Below are 27,431 nucleotides of genomic sequence, written 5' to 3'. Positions count from 1 at the left end.
TATCCATGGACAACAAATGGAAATAGTGAGCAGGTTAACAGAAATTAAACAGGAGGATCCTCACAATAAGAAGTTTCTATGAGGCACTAAAATCTGTCTATAGACTATCATGTCAAACCCCAAATACTGATGGCACATCAATACTATACATCAACAAGGCCTGGAGTGCTGTTTGGGGCCCTATAAAATATTCTTCAGCACCAAGTGCCATGATTCGGCCATCAACCATATACAACAGCAGTTTGTCCAGAACTGAATGAGAGTCCTCAAAAGAACTGGATGAGAGCTCAAATCTGGAGGAAACTCTGACCACCACCAACCAGATGAAGAGGAACAAAGCCCCTGGAGTTTATGAAATTCCACCCGAAGCCTTGAAGCATGGTGCCCTTGCCTGAAATATCCAACTCCACAAGTCTTTCATGGCTTTCTGTGAACAGGGTTGATTCCCCAGTAGCTTTGTGATGCTACTGCTTTATACAAAAACAAGGGAGAAATGTCAGACTACTCCAAACGCCAATGGGATCATCGTCCTTTCTATCACTATCACTGGGAAGATCCTGGCTAGGATGTTTCTGAGCAGCCTTGGCCCCCACCATCTTGGGAGAAATCTCTGAGAGCCAGTGCGGTTTCCGAGCATACAGAGGCACCACAGACATGGCATCTTCACTCAGATAAATACAAGGAAAGCGTTGTAGATCTCACCAAGGCATTTGACGACACTGAGCAGATATGGACTCCGTAAAAACCCTTGGAAAACTTGGATTCCCACCAAAGATTCTGACCATGTTGAAGCAGCTTCATGTAAATCAAGCAAAACAGAGACCCTCTCAACCTTCTTCCGTATCTCCAACAGAGTGAAGTCGGGATGTATGCTGTATCCAACTGTATTCACCTGCCCCTTCAACATGATGCTGCAGACGGCAATGGAAGGCCTTGAGGAGGGAGTTTACGTACATTTCCGGACTGATGAAGACCGTTTCAACTGTAGGCATCTTCAGGTTCATACAAAGACACAAGGAAAGCTCATTCGTGAACTTCTTGTCGCTGATAACTGTGGTCTCCTGGCCCTCAGTCAGTCAGACCTCTAACGTATAACTACACATTTTGCCGAGGCAGCACAACTCTTCAGATCAAAAGTCACTTTAAAGAAAATTGAAGTCCTGCATCAACCTGCAACCCAAAAAGATTATAGAGCACCAAGAATTGTCATCATGGGAACTGAGCTGAATACTTTAAAGCAATTTCCCAACTTGAGGAGCATCATCCTGTTTGATGCCACCATAGACAAGGAAGTGGACCAGTGGTGGGCAAACCTGTGACCCAGGGGCCACATGCAGCCCATCAGGTTCTGAACGGGGTCCATGAGGCATTTTGTTGACCCCTACCCACGTGCAGGGTTGCCACATTCCGTTGGTTTCCATTTGTGTAACTTTTTTCCGACCAGTATAACTGAAGTGATATGCACGTAAAGCAAGGACAACGAAGCGAGGCATGTGCTGATTGCTCACAACATTGACTGCGAGAGCCGTGCGCTCTTCTGTATCCAAAGTGTAATATTTATTTTGTTTTTACCATTTGAAGTTGATGTTAATTCTATTAATACATGAATGATCAAGTATTTTCTATAACTTATGAAAATTCACTGTGTATTCACTTTTATTCTCTCTCCCTTCACCCAGGTCAATGGGGAAACCATACCAAATGTGGAACATATCCCCTACCTGGGGTGCCACCTCTCCTCTAAGGCTGACATTGATGCGGAGGTCCAACATCGTATCCAATCTGCGAGCGCCTCCTTTGGACACTTAAGGATGAGAGTTTTTGACGACCGCGACATTCGTGCTGATACCAACATCCTGGTGTACAAAACAGTCGTCCCCGAACTTTTCTATACAGCTCAGATACTATGTACAGACGCGACCTCAAGGCCCTGAAGGGGTACCATCACAACTGTCTGAGGCGGATTCTCCGTATTAGCTGGAAGGACAGGTGCACTAACATTAGTGTCCTTGAAGGAACCAAGAGCACCAGCATCATGATCATCCAAAATCAACTATGCTGGGCCGGCAATGTGCTTAGGATGTCAGAGTCCTGACTGCCAAAGCAAATCTTCTTCACCCAGCTCAAGGAAAATTCCTGAACAAGAGAAGGACAAAGGAAATGCTTCAAAGACACACTGAAGGCTAACCTCAAGAACTGCAACATAGACGACAACGCCTGGGAAGCCCTTGCTCAGAAGAGATCTACTTGGAAGAACCTCCTGATGAAGGGATATAATTCTTCAAGGACACCTGACAGCAGGAGGAGGCCTAGAAAAGGAGCCAGAGATAGGAATGCCTGCGTTCTCTAGTCCAAGGATGCCACTTCCCAGCAATACCTGCCAAGTGTGCGGAAAAAGATGCGGTTCTGGGATTGTGCTCATCAGCCATGCAAGAACACATAGAACCCATGACCAGTTTTTAAGTGGCCAATCGTACTTATTAGCGAGTTATCGGCGAAGGAGGAGTAAGTGAATATGCCCGATTTCAATCTTGCGGCCCACTGATATGATGGAGGGCTACTCATGCGGCTCACTCAATTAGCTTAGGCTGCCCATCACTGAAGTGGGTAATAGGCTTTCAAAATCAAAACAGCGCATTTGGGAAACCCTACAAATGATTGTGGAGAAATCACAGACTAAACTCAAAGTGTATAAAGCTGTAGTCCTCAAAACCTTCCTTTGTGATACCGGGTCATGGGTCTTATATCGCTGCCATATATGACTTCTGGAGGGCCTCCTCTGCAGCACGATCACATTTTACTGGCAGGACTGCATCTCAAACACTCAGTCCTGGAAACAGCTAATAGCTCCAGCATTGAGGTCATCCTTCTGCTATGTCAAGTTGCCCGGATGGATGAGTCGCTTGCCAATGATCACATTGTATTGAGAGCTGACCATTGGTAGACAGAGCAGAGTGGCCCCACAAAATCTCCCTGAAGAAGTCCCTCTCTGTGTGCCTCATCAACAGAGAGGGAACAGAGGCCCTAGATAGAGATGCATTGAGATACTGCATCGAGAGTGCTACAGACACCTTTGAGACGGAGCGGAAAAACAGCATGGAAGAGAAGAGGATAAGGAAAGATAGAATAGCGAATGCACCTTCACTTACACCTGCCAATAAAGAATCTGCTGGTCATGGTTAGGCTTGACGAGACACTAGGGGATCTGCAACCGTTGAGCACAAACTTCCTGTGACGAAGTGCCGAGAAAGACTTATTATAAGTAGTCATATCAGGTTGGAAACTTACTAAATGAGGTTCCTCATGAATCAGTGTCAGTTACGAATTTATGTTTCTAATTTATGCTCAATGACTTACACTCAGAAACCCATAACGAACAGACAAAATAAGTGGGTCATTGAGACCTGAAACCTGATCTGTATGTTTCAAATTCAACATTCCCATCGAACCCTGATAACCGTTGATTCCCTTGCCTAACAAGGATCTGCCTACTTCCATTTTAAAAATGTTCAATTACTCCACCTCCATTGCCTTCTGACGCAGACAGTTCCAAAGTCACACAACCCTCTGAGTAAACATTTCTCCTCATCTCTGTCCTACAAGTGCGACCCCTAATTTTTGAAACAGTGGCATCTAGTTCTGGACTCCCAGAAGAAGAAACATCCTTTCCATGTCCACCTTGTCAAAATTGTTCAGATTCTTATTTACTTTAATCAAGTCATCCCTCACACTCTAAACTCCAGTACAAGCAAGCCCAGTCTATCCAAATGTTCCTCATAAGACAACCCGCTCATTCCGGCTAGCAATCCAGTAAACCACCTCTGAACCCCCTCAAATCCATTTACACCCTTCCTAAATAAACAATATGTAAAGTAAGACAATCTGTTGAATCAGAGAAGACAGCTAGGATACAGCAGAATGAGTTGGATAAAATATGTAAGTGGGCAGAATGATGGAATAATAATAATCTTTATTGGTGTCACAAGTAGGCTTACATTAACACTACAATTAAGTTATTGTGAAAATCCCCTCATCGCCACACTCCTGCGCTTGTTTGGGAACAGAGGGAAAATTCAGAATGTCGAATTCTTCTAACAAGGACGTCCTTCGGGACTTGTGGGAGGAAACCCACGCAGACACAAGGAGAATGTGCAGACTCCGCACAGACCCAAGCGGGTATCGAACCTGGGACGCTGCCACAATGAAGCAACAATGCTAACCACTGTGCAATCGTGCCACCCAACTTAATACAAAAAGAATTGATTTTTTGAAAAAGTAAGATGGCAAGACAGGCAACACACAAGCTCCATTAATGGATTTTTAATGGATAAGGATACAGTTGAGAAAAACTTAGGAATTTAATGGTCTCAACACAAAAATTACTTTATCAATGCACAGCTGCAATTAATAAAGCCCACAGAAAGTTCCACTGAAAAAAAAATGATTGTAAATTGCGATCAATATGTACAGTGCTCTGAATTGTGCCCATTTCTGACCACAGAAGAAGGAGGAGATATTTTTTAAACATTCATTTTTGTTGGATGTGGATGTCACTGGCTAGCTCAGCATTTGTTGCCCATCCCAAATTTCCCTCTGGAAGGTGGTGGTGAGCTACCTTCTTGAACCCCTAATCCATGTAGTGTAGGTACACCCACATTGCTATTAGGGAGGGTGTTCCAGGTGACAGTGGAGGAACCGGGATATATTTTCAAGTCAGGATGGTATGCGACCTGGAGGGGAACTTCCAGGTGATGGGATTTGGTCCTGGATGGTGTTGAGCTTCTTGAGTGTTGTTGGAGCTACACTCATCCAGGCAAGTGGGGAGTATTCCATTACACTCCTGACTTGTGCCCTGTAGGTGGTGGACAAGCTTTGATGAGTTAGGTGTTGGGTTATTTGCCGCAATAATCCTCACCTCTGAGCTGCTTTGTTGCCACAGTATTTATATGGCTAGTCCACTTCAGTTTCTGGTCAATGGTAACCTCCAAGATGTTGATAATCGGGGATTCAGTGATGGTAATGACATTGAGTGGAAAATATTTTGGGTGGCTCAAGCCAGATCAAGTTGGAAAAATCAGGCCAAGCCTTGACCAGACCAAGAGTCGATCGGACCACTCAGCGCGGGAAAAAACTGGCATGCGAATCCAATAACTAGTCTGGTGGGTGCACTAGTGCGCCAATGCGGCACCTAGTCAACTTGTCCTGTTAAGTTTTTAAACTAATTTAACGACAATTAAAACTGATGCATGCAATGTGTGGTTTTTAGATACCTCGATTTGAGTTGCAGATACACACACGTACCAGAATCCTGTTTTTTTTTTGTAATAAATTGTTTTGAAGTATCGAACGTTAAGTCAACTGAAACAGCTCAAGTTATTTGAAAGATGTAAGTGAAAACTGAGCTCTTGAGTTGAATGAGCTAGACATTTAAACTTTGACTTTCTTATGAGCAAGCCAAGTTGCAAGTGCCTTGATCTACGAATTTCAAAATTTTAACAAAATGAATCGCCATGGGATATCAACTAGTGCTTGGTTCGGGGAAAAAAAAAGTCTGTTTACCTGATTCCTCTCTGACATAAGGAATTCTATTTGGGTTCCTGGAAATCCGAGTTCAATATAGGTTTTCACCAAACGTAGATCTGCACTGTTCCCTAAAAACAGGTGAGCAAAACATGAACATTTGTATTTTAAACTGACAATTAAAAAAAAAAATCAGACTTAATATTAAGCTTGCTACAAGTGGTCGTTGCCACAATGGCTTTAGGAAATCTGCAGATTTACCGCGCTAAGTCAAACTACATTAACTGGACATTTTCCTTCAGTGACAAGGAATCCATATGGTGTTCTAATGCTTTCTGTACTAATTAAGAACAAGTTCTTGTCAGAAGGTAGAAGATTAGCCAAATCAAGCACTTGAAGCCTTTCCATTTTCTTCAGTGTGCATTGTTCTATAAATTGGTTCTCATTATGGTCCCTAATATTCAGTGCCATTTTTTGCTTGCAGGCACATTTGAAGGTAGGCAAGTATTACAACGTGTTGCTCCACAGACACCAGCTTCTCAAAAAATTATTTATGAATTCTGGATCTTGGCTACTATTACTAGCTCTACAGTGGAACTGGCCGGGGCTTTAATGTATCGGCTAGTCCCAGTTTGGTAATGGTAAGATTAAGTTACAGGGGAAGAAATGGTTATTAGAAAATAGTCTATTTGTAAAATAATTCTATTATTTTTATTTCAATAATTGTATGTAAGAAATGAGCAACTCCTCTGCCAGAAGCAATTTAGTAAAAGTTATTATGCTACTGACTAATAGATTAAATATCACAATAGCTGAATGGTAAAGAATGAGTAGGTTACAAAATAACATATTATTGCACAACAACAAAATGTGCAGTTTTGAGCTTTTGAATAAAAGCAGAGCTACATATTTATAAAGGGTTTAAATAAATTCCACAATGCAAACGCTTCTGTAACTATTTTAAATCAGGATGCCGCATTTTGTCTTGATCATTTAGATTAATTTATTCATAAAAAGGCAACCATATATACTCATTACTTGGGAGAGAAAAATGTTAGCTTCAAAACTCTAATGTTTATGTTGACAGTTTAATCAATTATCATTGGTTTTCAAGGTCACTGTTTATATATGAAATATTCATCAGACGACCTTCAGCAGGCAGTATTGTGCATGAACGTTTAACCCTCAGTTTCCCAACAGATCCAGGGAAATTCTCAGCACCGTTTACCTGTTTTACTTTTAGCTCCTGTGTTGTGATGTTAAAAGTATTACCATAGTTACACCAACTTAAAACATCAAGTACAAATTTATGCTTATAATTTTAATACTATAAGTTACTAAGAAAAACAATTTTAAATTAAAGTAAAATACAAACATTCCATTGCTGCTTCACTTCTGCATCTCAATTCTTCCATTCTCATTTTATCTTTCTCCCCTTTTTTTTGTATTACTTTTTACCTTGTTAAATAGACTCTACTTCCACAATTCACAAATTCTCATTAGCCCATTTTGATTCATTCAGGTCTCTAAGTTAAGGCCCGTTTTTGAGGTGTCCAGATCATTACTCAACTTTTAGCCTATGATATGCAAAATAAAAGGATGCTTATCTGAAGTCCAATAAGTACAATGGTGTTTTCCTGGCATACCCTTGGTAACTATCGTTTGATATATTAACTGATCCTAAGCAGAGATCTGGAACAGTTTCACCAAAAGAATATTCTCTGCCCAATATAAATGTTACAAATCACTTCCCATTTGAGAGATTAGAATGAGGACTGCCATCTCTGTTCTCTCAGGTGGATATAAAAGATACCATGACACTATTTTGAAAAGGAGCAGAGCTGACCCTCAGTGCCGAGTCAGTACTCATCCCTAAACCCGAAACATTAAAAAAGACCACTTGACATAATTTTGCTGTTTATGGGACTTTGATGTGCAGAAATTGGTTGCTGTATTTCCTATATTACAATAGTGACTTCAAAAGTCCTTCATCAGTAAAGCACTTTGGGATGTCCTGTGACTGTGAAAGGCACAAATAAATAATCAAAGTGGATCAAAATAAATCACTTGTTCAGACAGTTTAAATCCATGCATTCTAAAAAAAAAAACAGGGTAGAGATCAGAGGCACCGTTAAACATATTTCAGAATTTGGTATAAAAGGACATGGTTCCAGAGAACTACTGGATAGCCAATGTTGTACATATATTAGAGGAAACAAACCACAGTAGAGATTTAAGAGATCAGTTAGTTTAACTATGGTAGGAAAAATAATGGAATAGCAGGAGGGTAGTGGGTGCCTGGAACTCGCTACCGGAGGAGGTGGTGGAAGCAGGGACGATAGTGACATTTAAGGGGCATCTTGACCCACTAAAAGGAAAAAATAGAAATATAATGGACTTGATTCAGCGGACTTAAAATGAAGCCCGCTTTTGGCCATGTTTGACAGGGTGGTTCTCTGCACTGCTATTCAATGGCACTTCGCCGTTTTTTGGGCCTCGGGGAGTTTCTCTCTACTGAGGCTGCACTAAAGAGTGATTTATTGCTGACAAGCTGATCTCATCATCCGGAACAACTGTTCACAAATTGGGGTGCTATTTTGATTGACAACACCCATCTTCTCCACCCCCCCCCCCCCCTCACCAACCTTTTTGACAGTCCTGGGGCACCCCATTAAATTGACAAGGCCCACCCCACCCTCCAAACCTGGATCCGACCTCTGGCAGTTCAAACATGACAACCTGGCAATGCCAACCCGGCAGTACCGCTTACAGTGCAAACCTCTCGACTTCCAGGATGCCACACTGCCCTGAACCAACCACCCGGAGGTCTCCAATTGCCTGCGAGACCCTCTACCCCCCTAAGGTGCCGTAACTCCTGGTCCACATTTGTGTGGACCAGTAATAAACAGAGCCCTGGTAAGGTTTCCCAGGCATGGTCGTTGAGTCCCGGGCGCCAGGTGAATCCGGCATCAGTTTATTTAAATAAGACATTAGGCTCAATTAAATATACGGTTCTGGATCTCTCTCCATGCCGGGTGTAACTGGGTCGCTGAATCGCGTCCAATATCTAGAAGCCAAAAATGTACATCTGAAGGTAAATTCTTGCCTGACCAATTTCAATTAATTATTGAAAGAGATAGAGAGTAGACAAGACATTAGGCAAGAGGTTCCCAAACAGGGGTTGGCGGCCCATCAGGGGTCTGGGATGTTGGCGGCTGCCACAACATCGGCAAACGCCGGTTACAACAACCCAGGTTTTAAAATAAGCAGGGAAAACAAATAGGAGCAAGACCTCTTGTAGCACCAGATGCTGATGGGCTGAGAATTCAGTGCTCTGAGAGGCCTTGATTTGATTGGTCCATTTTATTTTTTTGATCTCACTGTTGCTGGGCACAACAGCCCAGGTCAACAGCTGGCAGGAGCAGGAGACCAAAAGTTGGCCACTGGCCGCCGCACAGGATACCCCACCGGCGGCCGCACAGGAGGCCCCATCAGCAGTGGCAGTTCAGGTGGCCGCATGGACGGCAGTTCCGGTGATTGCACCGGCAGCAGTTCATTCGGCCGCAGCAGCGGCTGCACCAACGGCAGTTTAGGAAGCCACAGTTCAGGAGACCACAGCAGCAGTGGCAATTCAGGCAACCGCAGCGGTAGTAGTTCAGGAGGCTGCAAAATATTCTGAAAGCAAGATTTATAAAGTTATGTTCTAAAAGGTTGCCTGTTTGTGCTGGTTCATGGTAGATTTTACATTTTGGTCATATGCAAATAAACAAGTGCAAATTGAGGAAAGGTTTAACAAATCTAGCACAACTTTAGAAGTAATTTGCAGCAGATCACCGATTGTATGCAAAGCTGGAACTCCAGGCACATGGCACAACTGAAATCTATCATGTCTCGACTTTGGGAATTTACATGCATAATCCTACATACACTGTGACAGGGGGCATTATTGCATTGATGTGGATCTGCAGCTGCACAAACACATTTAAATGATTAGCGATCATCAGGTTCTTTCTACGACAATGCGAAATCAAAAATTATGAACAATAAATGAAGAAAATATATTTTGTTTTGCCATTAAAACCCGTTTGGTATGTATACCATAAATGTCTGTATTTGGTTAATCAAAAAAATCCCAAAATATGGCAAAAGTAAATTTGCCTCAACATACACCCAAGAGATTATACCCATGAGGAAAGAATTTAGATTATCTGTCTTTCCTGTCTGAACAAACAATGCATCTTTGAGGAGGGGATTGCTGATTACATGACCAAGCTTATGTTTAGCAGAGTTCAATTATAGTGTTACATCAACTGAAAGCATTACAGGGAAAATAGTAATAATGACCAGCACATATTACTGATGCAAATAGAAGACTAACACTGGTCAATTTCACCTCTGGCTCCTAAAAACTTTCTGGTCTTGCAAAACAAGATTCTTATTAAAAATATTGCTACTGCAGTCAAACACATTCTAGCCCAGGCTTTTAACCCTAAAGTGCCAAATGTTTATAATCCGATATATCTAAAATCCTGCATTAATCACAATTAGCAAACGCAATTTTGGATTTTCTTTTCTATTGCAGGACTGTATGTGCAATCTGTGAGCTGTTTATCCAAAATCAAGCCTTGCATTGATGTTGATCTGTAAAATGCCCAAGCTAAATAGAATTTCTACCAATAAGGTGCTATGTTTTCTGGATCAACTATATGATGCATGAAATGGATGTAATGTGGATGAATACAAGATTGCAACAGGATAAAGACAGTACATCTTGAATGACAGTCTACTGGCAAAGGTAAATAGAAAATAATTACTCACAAACCGAAAGATTCTTGACAATACAAAGCTACTAACAAGACATGGGATGCATTTCAATGATAGTCAAACAAATGATTCAATCATTCTTGCTGCTACAATTGAAAGCGTTTTTAGTTCTGGAAAATCCATGTGCAAAAACAAAAATCAATGCATTCTGAATGCATGGTAGCACAGTGGTTAGCACTGTTGCTTCACAGTGCCAGGGACCAGGTTTGATTTCTGGCTTGGGCCACTGTCTGTGCATAGTCTGCACGTTCTCCCCGTGTCTGCGTGTTTCCTTCCTTCCTTCTCTGTGTACCCGGACAGGTGCCGGAGTGTGGCTACTGGGGGATTTTAACAGTACTTCATTGCAGTATTAATGTAAGCCTACTTGTGACACTAATGAAGATTATTTTTTTAAATTACAAATTTAGAGTACCCAATAATTTTTCTAATTAAGGGCAATTTAGTGTGGCCAATCCACCTAACCTGCACATCTTTGGGTTGTGGGCAGACACGGAGAATGTGCAAACTCCACATGGACAGTGACCCAGGGCTGGGATCGAACCCAGGTCCTCAGCGCCATAGATACCGGTGCTAACCACTGCGCCGCCAGTATTATTATTATTAATACTCCACTGTCATGAAGACTTTCAGAATTAAAATTGTTTTCACTGGCAAAACAAAAAATTCCCTGGAGATTTTTAAAGAGCTAGGATAAGAAATAAAAATGTGATCTTTACAAGTCTTTTCCGTAACAGTCTTTTCGCATTTTGATGTAAAGAACACCTATTCATCTTGTTTCTTTTCAAAATAGGTTATCGACCATTCCTCTGTTTATTAACATTCCCTTCTCTTTGTTCTAATGAAATGTCTATCTTTCATTTTTTGAGTTGTGAAGGTCCATAACCGGAAATATTAAATCATCTGTTCTTTCCTCAGATGTTAACTAACCTTGTGTTCTTGCACAATTTTTTATTGTCTCGGTTTGACTTTTTAAGAAAAATGTTAACTGGTTTACACAGTTGTATATTTCATTAACACTCAGCAGACAATGTATCTTCATAATTTTTTAAAATTTTTTTTTTAAACAATACAGCGCAGTACAGGCCCTTCGGCCCACGATGTTGCACCAAAACAAAAGCCATCTAACCTACACTATGCCATTATCATCCATATGTTTATCCAATAAACTTTTAAATGTCCTCAATGTTGGCGAGTTCACTACTGTAGCAGGTAGGGCATTCCACGGCCTCACTACTCTTTGCGTAAAGAACCTACCTCTGACCTCTGTCCTATATCTATTACCCCTCAGTTTAAAGTTATGTCCCCTCGTGCCAGCCATATCCATCCGCGGGAGAAGGCTCTCATGCAAATTCATGCGAGGTTGCCATAATAATGTTATGGGACAAATACATTATTATTGCAGTTAAAATGGATGCTTGGCAGATCTTTCAAAAGTTCAGTTTCTGCAGATCCCACAAGGTCTCTTTAACCTTCTCACTAATTTGGCACATTGAAGAATGTCTGCTTACAATAAATAGATTCAAGGATTCAAATGAAAGGGCATTACTAAGATTGATGAATACAAGAGCGCGATTTTGCAATTCAAGTAACTAAATTACAAACTAAATGAGTAGTTTGCAGTTTACTTTTGGGTGGACAAAAATAAAATCATGCAGTTCTTCCATGACTCTGTAGGTAGTCCTTCAGGTATCATACCCTAAGGGGTCATGGGGACCATGGACTTCCATTGGATTGGTGCATTATTATGCTTGGTAAAGTACTGCAGTGATTTGCTGTTGCCTTTTGGAATATAGGTGACAGGAAACTCTCCCATTCTTATTGCCTACCATCAGGCTATTTGAAGGATTTACACGCTGATAATCAACCTGCTTGGTCACGCTATAAATACACCTTCCATAGTCAGCAAGTCCTGAAGTGGGACTTGAACACAGAGCTTCTGACCCAGAGTAGGAACATTACCACTGTGCCACAGTACCATAATACAATTCCCAAAGCTAAACCCTTCAACAATAAAGGTGCACAGAAACATATACACCATCTATCTCCTTATCAAGTCCAAAAAAGTGTGGCGGGATGGGGCGATAGTGGAGTAAAGCATAAGGGAGCGTAAGAAAGAGTGGATGTCAATTTTAGATTCTGTGATAGAGCAGCAGAAAGGAGCAACAGAGTGTGGCATAAATGAGCACAGCAGAGATAGCGTGTCTTTCCTTTGACAGCATTCAGAAAAAGTCGAGGTGTAGCATCACAGGTGATTATTTCCTATTTATGTTATCGAAACTAGGGAATAAAACTGTGAGTGATATGTTCCTTTTGAAAAAGTAAGTTTATTACCACACGTAATGTGTATTAACCATCAATAGAGTTCATCATTATTAGGAAGTTTCATTCATATTGGTACAGTACATTAGTATTAAAGGTTTATTAACAGTAATAAGTTTATCAACTGACAGATAAGAGGAAAGGCAGGGCTGCTCCAACCTCTAGAGTGCACAACCTGTGTTATGTGGGAACCATTCGTCAGGAAGTGCCATCAGTAGCAGCAGCTTCAGCTCTCGGTTTCCGAATTTGAGCAGCAGCTGATGTCACTGTGGTGCACCTGAGGTTGACAGCTTCATGGTTATATAGATATGGTCACTCAGCCGCTGTAAGAGTACCCAGGGAGAAAGGGAATGGGTGACCATCAGGCGGTTACCTGCAAATTTCCGAATCATGCCTCCCACATTAAGTATAAATTATTAATATAAACAACTAACAGCAACAGCTCCAAGACTGAGTCCTGTGGAACACCAGTGGAAACTGTTTTATATTCACATAAACATCCATTGACCATTAGCCTTTGTTTCCTGTCACTAAGCCAATTTGGATCCAACCTGCCACCTTCCCCGTTTGCTGTAAGATTTCAATTTTCTGACTAGTCAGCCGTGAGGGACCTTGTGTGCCTTACTGAAATCCACATAGACTGCACCAGTACACTATCCTCATCAATCATCCTTGTTACTTCCTCAATAAATTCTATTAAATTAGTAAGACAGCAGCTGAGATCTTCTGGTCCCGCTGAAGCCAATGGCCATTTGCATTGTTCATATGCTGTGCACTGTGGAAACCACTGTGAGGGGCATCTTTGGTAGGACCAGACGATCCTGCCAGTGGGCAGGGACAGAAAATCCCAGACATTATTTCCCCCTCACAAAACCATACTGGCTATCCCTGATCAAGCAGTGTCTTTCAAAGTGACAGAATATCCTGCCTCTCATAAACATAAGAACATAAGAACTAGGAGCAGGAGTAGGCCATCTGGCCCCTCGAGCCTGCTCCACCATTCAATGAGATCATGGCTGATCTTTTGTGGACTCAGCTCCACTTTCCGGCCCGAACACCATAACCCTTAATCCCTTTATTCTTCAAAAAACTATCTATTTATCTTAAAAACATTTAATGAAGGAGCCTCTACTGCTTCACTGGGCAAGGAATTCCATAGATTCACAACCCTTTGGGTGAAGAAGTTCCTCCTAAACTCAGTCCTAATCAGAACTGTTTGGAATAATTTGCCCACCATGAAGTCAGACTGACTAGCCTATAGTTTTCTGGCTTATTCCTCACACCGGTTTTAAATAATGGTGCATCCTCTGGGGCCTTGCTAGTACTATCTAGTGAGGAGTGGAAAATGATCCTCAGAGAATCTGCTATTTGCTCCCGAGCTTCCTTCAACAGCCTGGGATACAATCCATCCGGCCCTGGTAATATATCCATCTAGAAAGATGTCAATCACTCCAGTAGTTCCTCTCTCACCATGCTTTTGCATCTAATATTTCACACTCCTCTTTAACGAGAACATTTGCATCATCGCTTTCCTTCGTGGAGAGACAGACAAATACTCATTGAGAACGCTGCCCACACCACCTTAATCAACCCACAAGTTGCCATGAACATCTCTGATAGGTGTTACCTTTTCCAGAGTTATTCTCTTGCCCTTGTGTTGGTAAATTTTCTTTGATTTTACCCGCCAATACTTTTCATATCATCTCTTTGCTTTCCATTTTTACTTCACCTCTGTACATTCAACACTCTAGGCTTTCTACAGTATTAACTATTTTGTGACTATTAAAAGCTCTCTTTTTCTGCTTCATCTTGGCTTCTATTCGACTGGATAACCAGAGGGCTCTAGATTTGGCAGTACCACCCCTTTTCTTTGGAGGGAAATGTCCATATTGCGCCTGTATAATTTCACCTTTGAATGGCTCCCACTGATTTGATAGTTTTTTCTTCCAATAGCTGTATCCAGTTCACTATTGCCAGCTCGTCTCTCAGCTTTGTAAAATTTGTCGTCCCCTAATTTAGAACTTTTACTCTTGTTCTATCTTTGCCCTTTTCCATAATGATGTCACATCTAACTATGTTATAGAATCATAGAATTTACAGTGCTGAAGGAGGCCATTCAGCCCATCGAGTTTGCATCAGCTCATGGAAAGAGCACCCAAGTCCACGCCTCCACCCTATCCCCGTATCCCAGTAACCCCACGTAACATTTTTGGACACTAAGGGCAATTTATCATGACCCATCAACCTAACCTGCACATCTTTGGACTATGGGAGGAAACTGGAGCACCCAGAAGAAACCCCGCACAGACAGTGATCCAAGCCGGGAATCGATTATAGCCACTATCTCCAAAATGGTGCCCTGCTGCTACTTCACCCACTTGTTCAGCTTTATTTCCTGAGACTAAGTCTACAATTGTGGCCTCTATCATTGAGTCTGTTATGTGCTTGCCAAAATAAATTTTCTTGAATGCATTCCAAGAAGATTGCACCCTTTGTGCTCTTCACACTGTTTGTATCCCAATTGATATTAGTGTTGTTGAAGTCCCCAACGATTACTGCCCTATTGATTTCGCACTCAGAAATCTGTCCACATATTTGCTCTTTAATTCCCTTCCACTATATGGAGGTCTATGGTATAGTCCTAGCAGCGCAGCTGCCCCTTTTGTACTTCAGTTCAACCCATATGGCTGCATTTGATGCTTCATTTTGTACATCATCCCTCCTCACAGCTGTAAATAATCAATAATGCTATACCCCCGCTTTTTCATCCCGCTCCCGATTCTGTCTGAAAACTCTATATGCAAGATTGTTGAGCTGTCAATTTTGACCCTCCTCAGGTGAAGTTTCCATTACAGCGATATCACGCTGCCATGTGTTTATCTGTGCTCTCAGCTCATCAGCTTTATTGTGCTCCTTGCATTTACATAAATACTTTTTTAAACACTGCCAAATTCCTGTGCTGTACACTTTTTTAAAACTGTGCTTCTGTCTTTCAGAGGTACTCACTAATTCTCCATCTTCTGTTCATTGCTCTGAATTTTTCCTTAGGCTCTCACTCCCTTGCAAATCTAGTTTAAAACCTTCCCAACAGCAATCTCCCTGAAAGGATATTAATCTCAATCCTGTTCAAGTGTAGACCATCCAGTTTGTACAGTTCCCACCTTCCGTAGAACCGGTCCCAATGCTTCTGAAATCTAATGCTCTCCCTCCTACACCAGCGTGCCAGCTATGTGTTTAATCGCTCAATTCTCTTATTTCCATACTTGCTTGCATGTGGGACTGTGAATAATCCTGAGATTATTACTTAAGAGGTCCTGTTTTTCAATCTTGTTCCGAGCTCCCGAAAGTCTGCTTTCAGGACCGCATCTCCTTTTCTACCTGAGTTATGAGAACCAACATGGACCATGGCCTCCCCCAGGAAAATGTCCTGCAGCCACTCTTTGATCCTGGCACCAGGGAGTCGACATAACATCCTGGAGGGTAAGCTGAATTTTTGTTTTTAACTAACTTTATTTCAGAGTTGTTTTTTTTTTCAGAGCAGCAGGAAACCGGAAGTCGGCTGTGGGGATTTCTGGGAAGGTGCGTAGTACCTGTATATAAGTTGGGTGGTTGCTAAACCCGAGACACTACACTTGTAGTGTCCCCCACCCTTCCACCTCCTCTAACCTAAGGGGTTGAGTGAATATCAGGTAAGCTCTTCCTTTCTTTTTCTTGGTTTATCTGCAAGTTATCTAGGGGGTATGGCAGGGAAGGCAGTGCAATGTTCCTCCTGCAGAATGTTTGAGGTGTGGGACGCCGCCAGTGTCCCTGCTGATTTCACCTGTGGGAAATGCACCAATTTCCAGCTCCTCAGAAACCACGTTAGGGAACAGGAGCTGGAGTTGGATGAACTTCGGATCATTCGAAGCAGAGGTGGTCATAGATAGAAGATTCAGGGATGTAGTTACTCGGAAGAATGGAGATAGATGGGTGACGGTGAGAGGGGCTGGGAGGAAGCAGTCAGTACAGGGAACCCCTGTGGTCGTTCCCCTTAGTACCAAGTATACCGCTTTGGATACTGCTGGGGGGGGGACGGGGGACTGGGGACTTACCAGGGGTAAGCCATGGGGTACAGGACTCTGACGCAGTCTGTCCCTGTTGCTCAGAAGGGAAGGGGGGAAAGGAGTAGAGCATTAGTCATTGGAGACTCCATAGTTAGGGGGATAGATAGGAGATTCTGTGCGAACGAGAGAGACTCGCGGTTGGTGTGTTGCCTCCCAGGTGCCAGGCTGCGTGATGTCTCGGATTGTGTTTTCGGGATCCTTAAGGGGGAGGGGGAGCAGCCCCAAGTAGTGGTTCACATAGGCACCAACGACATAGGTAGGAAAAGGGATAGGGATGTGAGGCAGGAATTCAAGGAGCTAGGGTGGAATCTTAGAGCTATAACAAACAGAGTTATTATCTCTGGGTTGTTACCCGTGCCACGTGCTAGCGAGACGAGGGATAGGGAGAGACAGCAGTTGAACACGTGGCTACAGGGATGGTACAGGAGGGAGGGTTTAAGATACCCGGATAATTGGGGCTCATTCTGGGGTAGGTGGGACCTCTACAAACGGGATGGTCCGCACCTGGACCAGAGGGGTACCAATATCCGGGGGGGGGGGGGGGGAAATTTGCTAATGCTCTTCGGGAGAGTTTAAACTAGTTCGGCAAGGGGTTGGGAACCTGAATGGTAGCTCCAGTATACAGGAGGTTGAGAGTAGTGAGGTCATGAGTAAGGTTTCAAGGTTGCAGGAGTGTACCGGCAGGCAGGAAGGTGGTTTAAAGTGTGAAAGTGTGTCTACTTCAACGGCAGGAGCATCCGTAATAAGGTGGGTGAACTTGCAGCATGGGTTGGTACCTGGGACTTCGATGTTGTGGCCATTTCGGAGACATGGGGCGTCATTCTCCGACCCCCCGCCGGGTCGGAGAATGGCCATTGGCCGCCGTGAATCCCACCCCCGCCGAAGTCTCCGGTACCGGAGATTGGGCGGGGGCGGGAATCGGGCCGCGCCGGTTGGCGGGACCCCCCGCTGGATTCTCCGGCCCGGATGGGCCGAAGTCCCGCCCAGGAATTGCCTGTCCCGCCGACGTAAATCAAACCTGTTATTTACCGGTGGGACCAGGCGTCGTGGGCGGGCTCCGGGGTCCTGGGGGGGGGGGGGGCGCGGGGCGATCTGACCCCGGGGGGTGCCCCCACGGTGGCCTGGCCCGCGATCGGGGCCCACCGATCCGCAGGCGGGCCTGTGCCGTGGGGGCACTCTTTCCCTTCCGCCTCTGCTACGGCCTCCACCATGGCGGAGGCAGAAGAGACTCTCCCCACTGAGCATGCGCGGGAAACTGACAGCGGCCGCTGACGCTCCCGCGCATGCGCTGGAAACTGACAGCGGCCGCTGACGCTCCCGCGCATGCGCCGCATTTCCGCGCCAGCTGGCGGGGAAACAAACGCCATTTCCGCCAGCTGGCGGGGTGGAAATCCCTCCGGCGTCGGCCTAGCCCCTCAATGGTGATAGTGACCACAATCCAGTTACGCTTACTTTCACGATGGAAAGGAATAGGTATATACCACAGGGCAAGAGTTATAGCTGGGGGAAAGGCAATTATGATGCGATGAGGCAAGACTTAGGATGCATAGGATGGGGAAGGAAACTGCAGGGGATGGGCACAATTGAAATGTGGAGCTTGTTCAAAGAACAGCTACTGTGTGTCCTTGAAAAGAATGTACCTGTCAGGCAGGGAGGAAGTGGTCGAGCGAGGGAACTGTGGTTTACTGAAGTAGTTGAATCACTTGTCAAGAGGAAGGAGGCGGCTTATGTAACGATGAGACATGAAGGTTCAGTTAGGGCGCTCGAGAGTTACAAGTTAGCTAGGAAGGGTCTAAAGAGAGAGCTAAGAAGAGCTAGGAGGGGACATGAGAAGTCTTTGGCAGGTAGGATCAAGGATAAACCTAAAGCTTTCTATAGGTATGTCAGGAATAAAAGAATGACGAGAGTAAGAGTAGGGCCAGTCATGGACAGTAGTGGGAAGTTGTGCGTGGAGTCCGAGGAGATAGGAGAGGTGCTAAATGAATATTTTCCGTCAGTATTCACACAGGAAAAAGACAATATTGTCGAGGAGAACACTGAGATACAGGCTACTAGACTAGAAGGGTTTGAGGTTCATAAGGAGGAGGTGTTAGCAATTCTGGAAAGTGTGAAAATAGATAAGTCCCCTGGGCCGGATGGGATTTATCCTAGGATTCTCTGGGAAGCTAGGGAGGAGATTGCTGAGCCTTTGGCTTTGATCTTTATGTCATCATTGTCTACAGGAATAGTGCCAAAAGACTGGAGGACAGCAAATGTTGTCCCCTTGTTCAAGAAGGGGAGTAGAGACAATCCTGGTAACTATAGACCAGTGAGCCTTACTTCTGTTGTGGGCAAAGTCTTGGAAAGGTTTATACGAGATAGGATTTATAATCATCTAGAAGGGAATAATTTGATTAGGGATAGTCAACACAGTTTTGTGAAAGGTAGGTCGTGCCTCACAAACCTTATTGAGTTCTTTGAGAAGGTGACCAAACAGGTGGACGAGGGTAAAGCCGTTGATGTGGTGTATATGGATTTCAGTAAAGCGTTTGATAAGGTTCCCCACTGTAGGCTATTACAGAAAATATGGAGGCATGGGATTCAGGGTGATTTAGCGGTTTGGATCAGAAATTGGCTAGCTGTAAGATAGTGGTTGATGGGAAATGTTCAGCCTGGAGTTCAGTTACTAATGGTGTACCACAAGGATCTGTTTTGGGGCCACTGCTGTTTGTCATTTTTATAAATGACCTGGAGGCGGGCGTAGGAGGTTGGGTGAGTAAATTTGCAGATGACACTAAAGTCGGTGGAGTTGTGGACAGTGCGGAAGGATGTTACAGAGGGACATAGATAAGCTGCAGCGCTGGGCTGCGAGGTGGCAAATGGAGTTTAATGCAGAAAAGTGTGAGGTGATTCATTTTGGAAGGAATAACAGGAAGACAGAGTACTGGGCTAATGGTAAGATTCTTGGTAGTGTGGATGAGCAGAGAGATCTCGGTGTCCATGTACATAGATCCCTGAAAGTTGCCACCCAGGTTGATAGGGTTGTTAAGAAAGCGTAAGGTGTGTTGGTTTTTATTGGTACAAGGATTGAGTTTCTGAGCCATGAGGTCATGTTGCAGCTGTACAGGACTCTGGTGTGGCTGCATGTGGGGTATTGCGTGTAGTTCTGGTCGCCGTGTTATAGGAAGCATTGGAAAGGGTGCAGAGGAGATTTACCAGGATGTTGCCTGAGTATGGAGGGAAGATCTTATGAGGAAAGGCTGAGGGACTTAAGGCTGTTTTCGTTAAGAGAGAAGGTTAAGAGGTGATTTAATTGAGGCATACAAGATGATCAGAGGATCAGATAGGGTGGACAGAGAGCCTTTTTCCTCGGATGGTGATGGCTCGCATGAGGGGACATAGCTTTAAATTGAGGGGAGATAGATATAGGACAGATGTCAGAAGTAGGTTCTTTAGTCAGAGAGTAGTAAGGGCATGGAATGCCCTGCCTGCAACAGTAGTGGACTCGCCAACATTAAGGGCATTTAAATGGTCATTGGATAAACATATGGATGATGAGGGAATAGTGCAGATGGGCTTTAGATTGGTTTCACAGGTCGGCGCAACATCGAGGGCCGAAGGGCCTATACTGCACTGTAATGTTCTACGGAGTCACGTCTGTGGCCACAGAACTTCCTGTTTGTTCCCTAATTAATGTATCCCTATCACTGCCGCTCTTTAGCTCTTCTTTCTCCCTTCCTGTACATCAGAGCCACCTGTGGAACCACAACAATTCTTCTGACTGCACTCCTCTGAGGAACCAACATCCTCATCGGTATCTGGAGTGGAAAACTGATTGGTGAGCGGGACCACAGGAGACTTCTGTACTACCTGCCTAGTTTTCTTGGACTGCCTGGAGGTCATCCATTCCCTTCGATCTCCAGGCTAAGCTGCGTTGTGACCATCTGTCTAAATGTGCTATCTGTGTAGCCCTCATGGCTGTGTCACACTGACTCCAGCTGCTGCTCGAGCTCCGAAATCCAGTGCTCAAGGTTCTGCAGCTGTTCACACATGCTGCACAGATGGTCATCCAGGACACCAAGAGAGTCTACAACTTCCCACATTTTACAAGACACGTGTTCCACACGATTGGCTGTTCTGTCATGGCTTCAATTTACTTTCCTTACATTAAGTCTATTTTACTTATGAAACTTTATTTTACCTGGCTTCAACTTTATTTCTCTATTGTTTGTGTTTCTTATTTAAAAGGGGCCCATCCCTCTCTCCAGTTTCTCCATTTGGACCTGTAAAGACTTAATTACCTGTAAAGACTCGCATTCAAAGTATCGTCTTGCATCTTTGACTTTGTCTATATAAATGTTTCTGGAACCTACCTCTTCAATCACCCGAGGAAGGAGCTGCACTCCGAAAGCTAGTGATTCAAAACAAATCTGTTGGACATTAACCTGGTGTTATAAGACTTCTTATTGTGCGCACCCCAGTCCAATGCCGGCATCTCCACATCGCAGAAAAAATGGTCATTTAACAATGGGCTAACTTCAAAGAGGGGATAATTTGGGCGCAGTCAAGGTGTATTCCCTCGAAGGGTAAAGGTTAATAAAACAAAGGCACACCCCCAAATGATAAAAGTGACAGACATTAGGATGAAGAAAAACTGTGCTTATGACAGATGATAGGTGGATAATATAATGGAGAAACAGGCTGAATAGAGAATGTTTAGAGGGAAGTGAAAAAGCAAATAAGAGAATCAAAGAGGGAGCAGGTAAAGAAACTGGCAGCTGATGTAAAAAGGAATCCCAAAATCTTCTACAGGCATATCAATAGTGAAAGGATAGTGAGAGGTGGAGTAGGGCTGATTACAGACCAAAAGGGTGTTTACAAATTAAGCAGGGGAAACAGTGGAGGTGTTAAAATAATATTTTGCACCAGCTTTTGCCAAGAATGATAATGCTACACAGATCATGATGAAAAAAAAAAGTTAAGTGATCATAAGGATTTAAAATTGAAGGCTTTAAAATTGAAAAGGATGAGATATTACATACTTAGAGGAAACTGGATGAGATGTAATTCAAGGATGGGGGAAGCAAGAGTGGAAATTGTGGAGGTACTGGCCAGTCTTCCTTACGCTCAGGGGTGTTGCCAGAGGACTGTAAATATTACACTTTTGTTGAAAAAAGGATGGAACTACTGGCCAGTCAGTTTTAGCTTCATTGCACTGTTAATGAAAGCCTACCTGTGACACTAAGAAAGATTATTATATTATTATCTACTTTGGTGGCTGGGGAAACTTTTACAAACAAGAATTTGGGAGAAAATTAATAGGGACACGCACAAATGCGGGTTAATTAAGGAAAGCCAGCATGGATTTGCTAAGGGGAAATCAAATGTATCTAATTTTGGAGTTTTTTTGAAGAGGTAACAGAGAGGGTTGATGAGGGCAATGCTGCTGATCTGGTGTAGATACCCGACTTCCAAAAGGTATTTAATACAGTACCACACAACAGACTTATGAGCAAAGTTATAGCTTATAGAATAAAAGGGATAGTGGAAACATGGATAGAAAATTGGTTGAGTGACAAGAAACAGGGTGTAATGGTTAATTGGTGTTGGTGGGATTGGCTGATAAGTGGCAGGTGACGTTCAGTGCAGAGAAATGTGAAGTGATTCATTTTGGTAGGAACAACATGGAAAGGCAATATAAAATAAAGGATACAACTCTGAAAAGGTTGCAGGAGCTGAGGGACCTGTATATGCTCACAAATCATTGGAGACGGCAGGGCAAGTTGAGAGAATGGTTAATAAAGCATACTGTACCCTGCCCTTATTTATTAATGGGGGTATAGATTTCAAGAGCAAGGGGGTCATGTTGAACTTGTATAAGTCACCAGTTCAGCCTCAGCTGCAGTATTGCGTCCAGTTCTGTAAACCACACTTTAGGAAGGATGTGAAGGCATTGGAGGGAGTACAGAAAAGATTCACGAGAATACTTCCAGAGTTGAGGGACGCCAGTTGTGAAGACAGATCGGAGAAGCTGAAACTGTTTTCTTGGTGAAAAGAAGGCTGAGAGAGGTATTCAAAATCATGAGGAGTCTGGACAGAGTATAGGAGGAGATAATCTTCTCACTTGTGAAAGGATCGAGAACATAGATTTAAGGTAATTGGCAAAAGACACAAAAACGACATGAGAAAAAAAAAAATCTTGCAGCGAGCGGGTAACATCTGGAATGCACTGCCAGACAGTTTGGTGGAAGCAGGTTCAAACGAACCAATGAAAAGGGAATAAAACTGTTATCTGAAAATGTGCAGGGTTACGGGGAGATGGCAGAAGAAAGGCAATTAGTGAATTGCTCATTTGGAGACCTGGTGCAGACATGATAGGCCAAATGACCACCATCTGTACTATAACAATTTAATGATTCTCTGAAATGGGGTGAGGGAGTAAAACCTAGGTCACAAAATCAAAAAATGGAGCAGAATTTGTGAACACACCATCACAATCAACTTGCAAACTGAAGTAATAATCCCCCTAAGATCAGCAGGTTTCCTTGTATGAATGCTGGAGGATACCTGACTGCTCTGCTGACTTTTACAAATCATCTGGTCCAGTTCTGAAATACAAGCAATCTGGGCATTGATATGTGATAGCATGAAGGCCATGGCCAGCATTAATGGCTCTTCACATCCACTGTCCTGCCCCTTAGGTACTTGACTTCCATTTGAGATGGCAGAGCAGTGCAACTTGATGCTGACAGTGTTGAGATATATCTCTCATGTCTCAAGTTTGTCCTTCACAGCTCATCATATTACTCAATCACCCATCCACAATCCAACAACGGTAATTGATAGATTTCCATTTTGCCACACAATCACCTATGAAGGAAACATGACTTACCATAGTAACTCCTGTTTCTCTGGAGGGTCTTCCACACAGGCGCACTGTGGGTTTTGATCTACGCCTGCACAACTGATCAGAAGATTGAAAAATCAATGCAAGATACCTCTGCACAAGACAGGTACCCCATCTCAAATAAATACCCCCTTCAGTGATGGTGCTGATAAAGGACCAATAAATTAAGTATTTGGAAAAATTTAAGGGAAGGTGTGCAAGTCTATTGAGGACAGTTTAGCAGAAACAAGAGTTACTGATGGCTTTCCTATAAATGAGTGACTGAACAACCACAAACATGTACACTCTGATGGAGGTTATTTTCCATTCAAAAATCAAGACACGGAAATAAGACAGAACATCAATAGGGCATCCAGTGTAGCAGACACTAATTTACATTGCTTTATAAAGAATTCAGGTTGAAGGGTGAAGAAAGATTGGAGTACAGAAGTCCAAAATAACTAAAATATTAACTTGCTGAGAGGCATCAGGAAACGGTTGGCACATAAAAGTGACATCTTATCTACTACACCACATTTATATGGATAAGAAAATGAAAAAAAAATGGAATTCTAAGTTTTATCAATAAAGGCATAGAATACAAATGCCAAGAGCTGATAAAAAGTCTAAACAAACTTAAAAACTCAAGCGTAGTGTCCATATCCGTATTGATTTAATGCACTCCTGTGGGATTATATACCTTTCATATAACTGTATTTACCTCTTTAGCATTGACATATCTCAACACACAAACTAGTGGAGGATTGACAGCCTGTGGAACGATATAGCTGGGTGTTGTCAACAGATGTATGGAACTGATCCCCTTTCTTCTTGTGATGTTGAAAAGTGATAAGAAGGGAGATAAGGAAGAGGATTAGGCCAAGTAAAGATCTTGCAGTGACTGTGAAGAGTGGGAAGTGAAGCAATTGCAGAAGATGCTCAGACTATAACTAGATAATGGAACCATGCAAGAGGAGTCCCACTGAACTGAATAATAGAGCAGATACACAATCGGGGGAAATGGGGAAGAGAAAGGCGGAGAATAACATGCTCCACCAAGTTGAAGGTCGCAGAGTACTAAAAAGATAAGACCCAGGCAGAAAATGTCACTCCAAGTTAGTTGGTCCATTATAGTGCTTTGGGCAGGGCAGAATGTTGGCTGAAGGGATTGAAAGTGGAGGAAAGACAATGCAGCAAGGAATAAACAATTTACAATTTCAGCTAGCATGGGGCTAGGTTTGCATGTTGGCTGGTCAGTAGCTTAATAGCAATGGAGTCAAAGGAACAGCAAGTGGGTTTTGTGGATGAGATGAGCTGCAATAATGCATGAGAAGGAAACAAAGAGAAACTAAAGATAATATGGCTCAAACAATGGTAGGGGAGGTATCGGTAGTGGGAGAAAGCAGCAATGGCTGAACAGTTGATATCTATCCTGGTGATCAAAGGGTCCACAAGCTTCTTGCACTCTTTGTTGTGAGAGTAGAGGAAGTAGGGGAAAGGGCATTTTGTGGAGCATGTTATTTGATCTCCAGGATTATCCTAGAATATTGGAGGTGCATACACTATAAGTTTCCTGAATTACAGCTAGTAGCATTATAATGGTAAGCACATGAACAGACACAAGGCATTTTTCTGTTGGTTTACTGAGCAAAGATGGCAAGAATAAATTGATCAATGTGTGCTATTTGTTGAGTTGATGAAAATTGTCTCCCAAACGGATATGAAGGTCTTCAGTTCAAAATAAGTTAGAACCTCCTGAACATGTTTTCTATTTGAAAGAACTTACATCTGGAAATGAACAGTGCCTGGAGGTTAAATAAGATTGTGTCTGTGAGTTAACGAATGAATGAACTCCTCGAGCTGGATACTTCAATTAAAAAGCAGCAAAGGAAATGCAACAAACTGCTTGATCAGAATAGGATTAATCACTAAATGATGAGAAGGGCTTGTGAAATAGGAAGATTGTATTAATGAAGAATACCAACCAGGTAGGTAGTCAATCTTAAATGTGAGTGCTCATGATTTGGAGTCTAAACTGGTAAATTAATGTGTGACAAATCCTGAACCAGCATGCTAGGAAAACCAGCCAGATGGTCTCATGTAGTTTGTTATCTTAAATGAATCAGCAAGCATGCAGGGAATGGAAGTCATCAACCATTGCATCTAAGATCTAATGCAGTTGAGGACCAATCCCCAGATCAATATTTTTTTTATTTTTTAAAGTGAGTTTTCAGAAGAATAGCTTAAACAACTTGAATATGGTCAGAGAATTGTTGGATAACATTTCAACGGAAGATAAATTAGATACCATTAAAACTACTGCTGCTGACTGAGTAAAAGTACAAACTTTGAATTAGGAACTGCTAAAAACAATGATCTTAAGTAGATCAACAAGAAAACTCCAAGTCAAACCAAAAAAAACAACTCCAAGTCAAACCAAAAAAAAACAATCATTCCATGAACATTGCAGAGAAATTGTTCCAATATAAGAACATAAAAATTGTTGATTTACTCAACGATTACCCCCTTGAAATATTTCTTCATTGAAGGCACTCCTAAGTAAGGTTTGCATTATCTGAGATAATGACAAGGAGATTCAGCAACATCAACAATGAGAGAGATGCCCTAGGACAACCTAGAACAATAAATTCCTTGAGATGTACTGTACATATCCGTAATTGGAAAACCAGAGTGTTAACCCAGTTCTAATGAAACATTATGGGCCTGAAATGTTAACTGTTTCTCTCTCCACAGGTGTTGCCTGACCTGCTGGCTATTTCCAGCATTTTCTCTTTTTATTTCAGATTTCCAGCATCGACAGTATTGCTTTGGTGCCAGACTTGACTGTCAAACCGAGGGAGACCAAGAGTCCTCAGCAGTCCTATTGGACAGAGCTACAAGATAACAGCAACAAAATTCAAGAAAGGGCAACACATAAATGCAGAATTTATGGAGTGTTGTATCATCAGAATTAGGAGTAGCCACTCGGCTCTTGGGGCCTGCTCCGTCATTCAATAAGATCATGGTTGATCTGATTTTAATTCAACCCCAAATTCCTGCCAACCCTCAATAACCTTTCACCCGCTTGTTAACCAAGGATGTATAGAGATTCATAGACATTAACAGCACATGAGGCCATTCTGCCGATCATGTGCAGGCTGGTCAACAAAAATCCTATTCATTCACTAGAGAGGGACCTTGTTGCTCATGAGAACAGTGTGAACCAGGTTAATAGACTCGAAAAGGTTGATATTGAGGAGGATGTGCTAGAAATGTTGAAAAGCATCAGGATAGATAAGTCCCCTGGGCCTGACGGGATATACCCAAGGTTACTACAGGAAGCGAGGGAGATTGTTGCGCCGTTGGCAATGATCTTTGCATTCTCACTCTCCACTAGAGTAGTACCGGATGATTGAAGGGAGGCAAATGCTGTTCCCAGTTCAAGAAAGGGAATAGGAAATCCCTGGGAATTATAGACCCATCAGTCTTACGTCTGTGGTGAGCAAAATATTGGAAAGGATTCTGAGAGATAGGATTTATGATTATTTAGAAAAACAAAGTCAGCATGGCTTTGTGAGAGGCAGGTCATGCCTCACAAGCCTCACTGAATTCTTTGAGGATGTGACGAGACACATTGATGAAGGTCGGGCAGTGGATGTGTGTATATGGATTTCAGTAAGGCATTTGATAAGGTTCCCCATGGTAAGCTCATTCAGAAAGTTAGGGGGCATGGGATACAGGGAAATTTTGCTGTCTGAATACAGAATTGGCTGGACGAAAGAAGACAGCGAGTGATAGTG

General features: G+C 42.9%; 1 protein-coding gene across 9 annotated transcripts in view; it reads right to left on the bottom strand.

The window, feature by feature from the left end:
* The window catches only part of fam135a (family with sequence similarity 135 member A), a 291,962-nt gene that overhangs the window by 20,465 nt on the left and 244,066 nt on the right, over positions 1–27,431 (bottom strand). For 8 of the 9 annotated variants that reach the window (XR_011940623.1, XM_072498374.1, XM_072498376.1 and 5 more), the window contains one exon: positions 5,560–5,651. Coding sequence is in view for 7 of the 9 variants with exons in the window: in XM_072498374.1 (XP_072354475.1) it covers positions 5,560–5,651 (92 nt within the window). In the remaining 2 variants the exon portion in view is untranslated. Of the gene's footprint in view, positions 1–5,559; positions 5,652–23,637; positions 23,710–27,431 lie in introns of those variants that run through there. The other variant, XR_011940624.1, reaches the window with a different exon arrangement.

This window comes from Scyliorhinus torazame, chromosome 4, assembly GCF_047496885.1.
Source record: "Scyliorhinus torazame isolate Kashiwa2021f chromosome 4, sScyTor2.1, whole genome shotgun sequence".
Lineage (NCBI taxonomy): Eukaryota > Metazoa > Chordata > Chondrichthyes > Carcharhiniformes > Scyliorhinidae > Scyliorhinus > Scyliorhinus torazame.
Note: the sequence above shows the minus strand (reverse complement) of the source record. Positions and strands in the feature narration are given on the sequence as shown.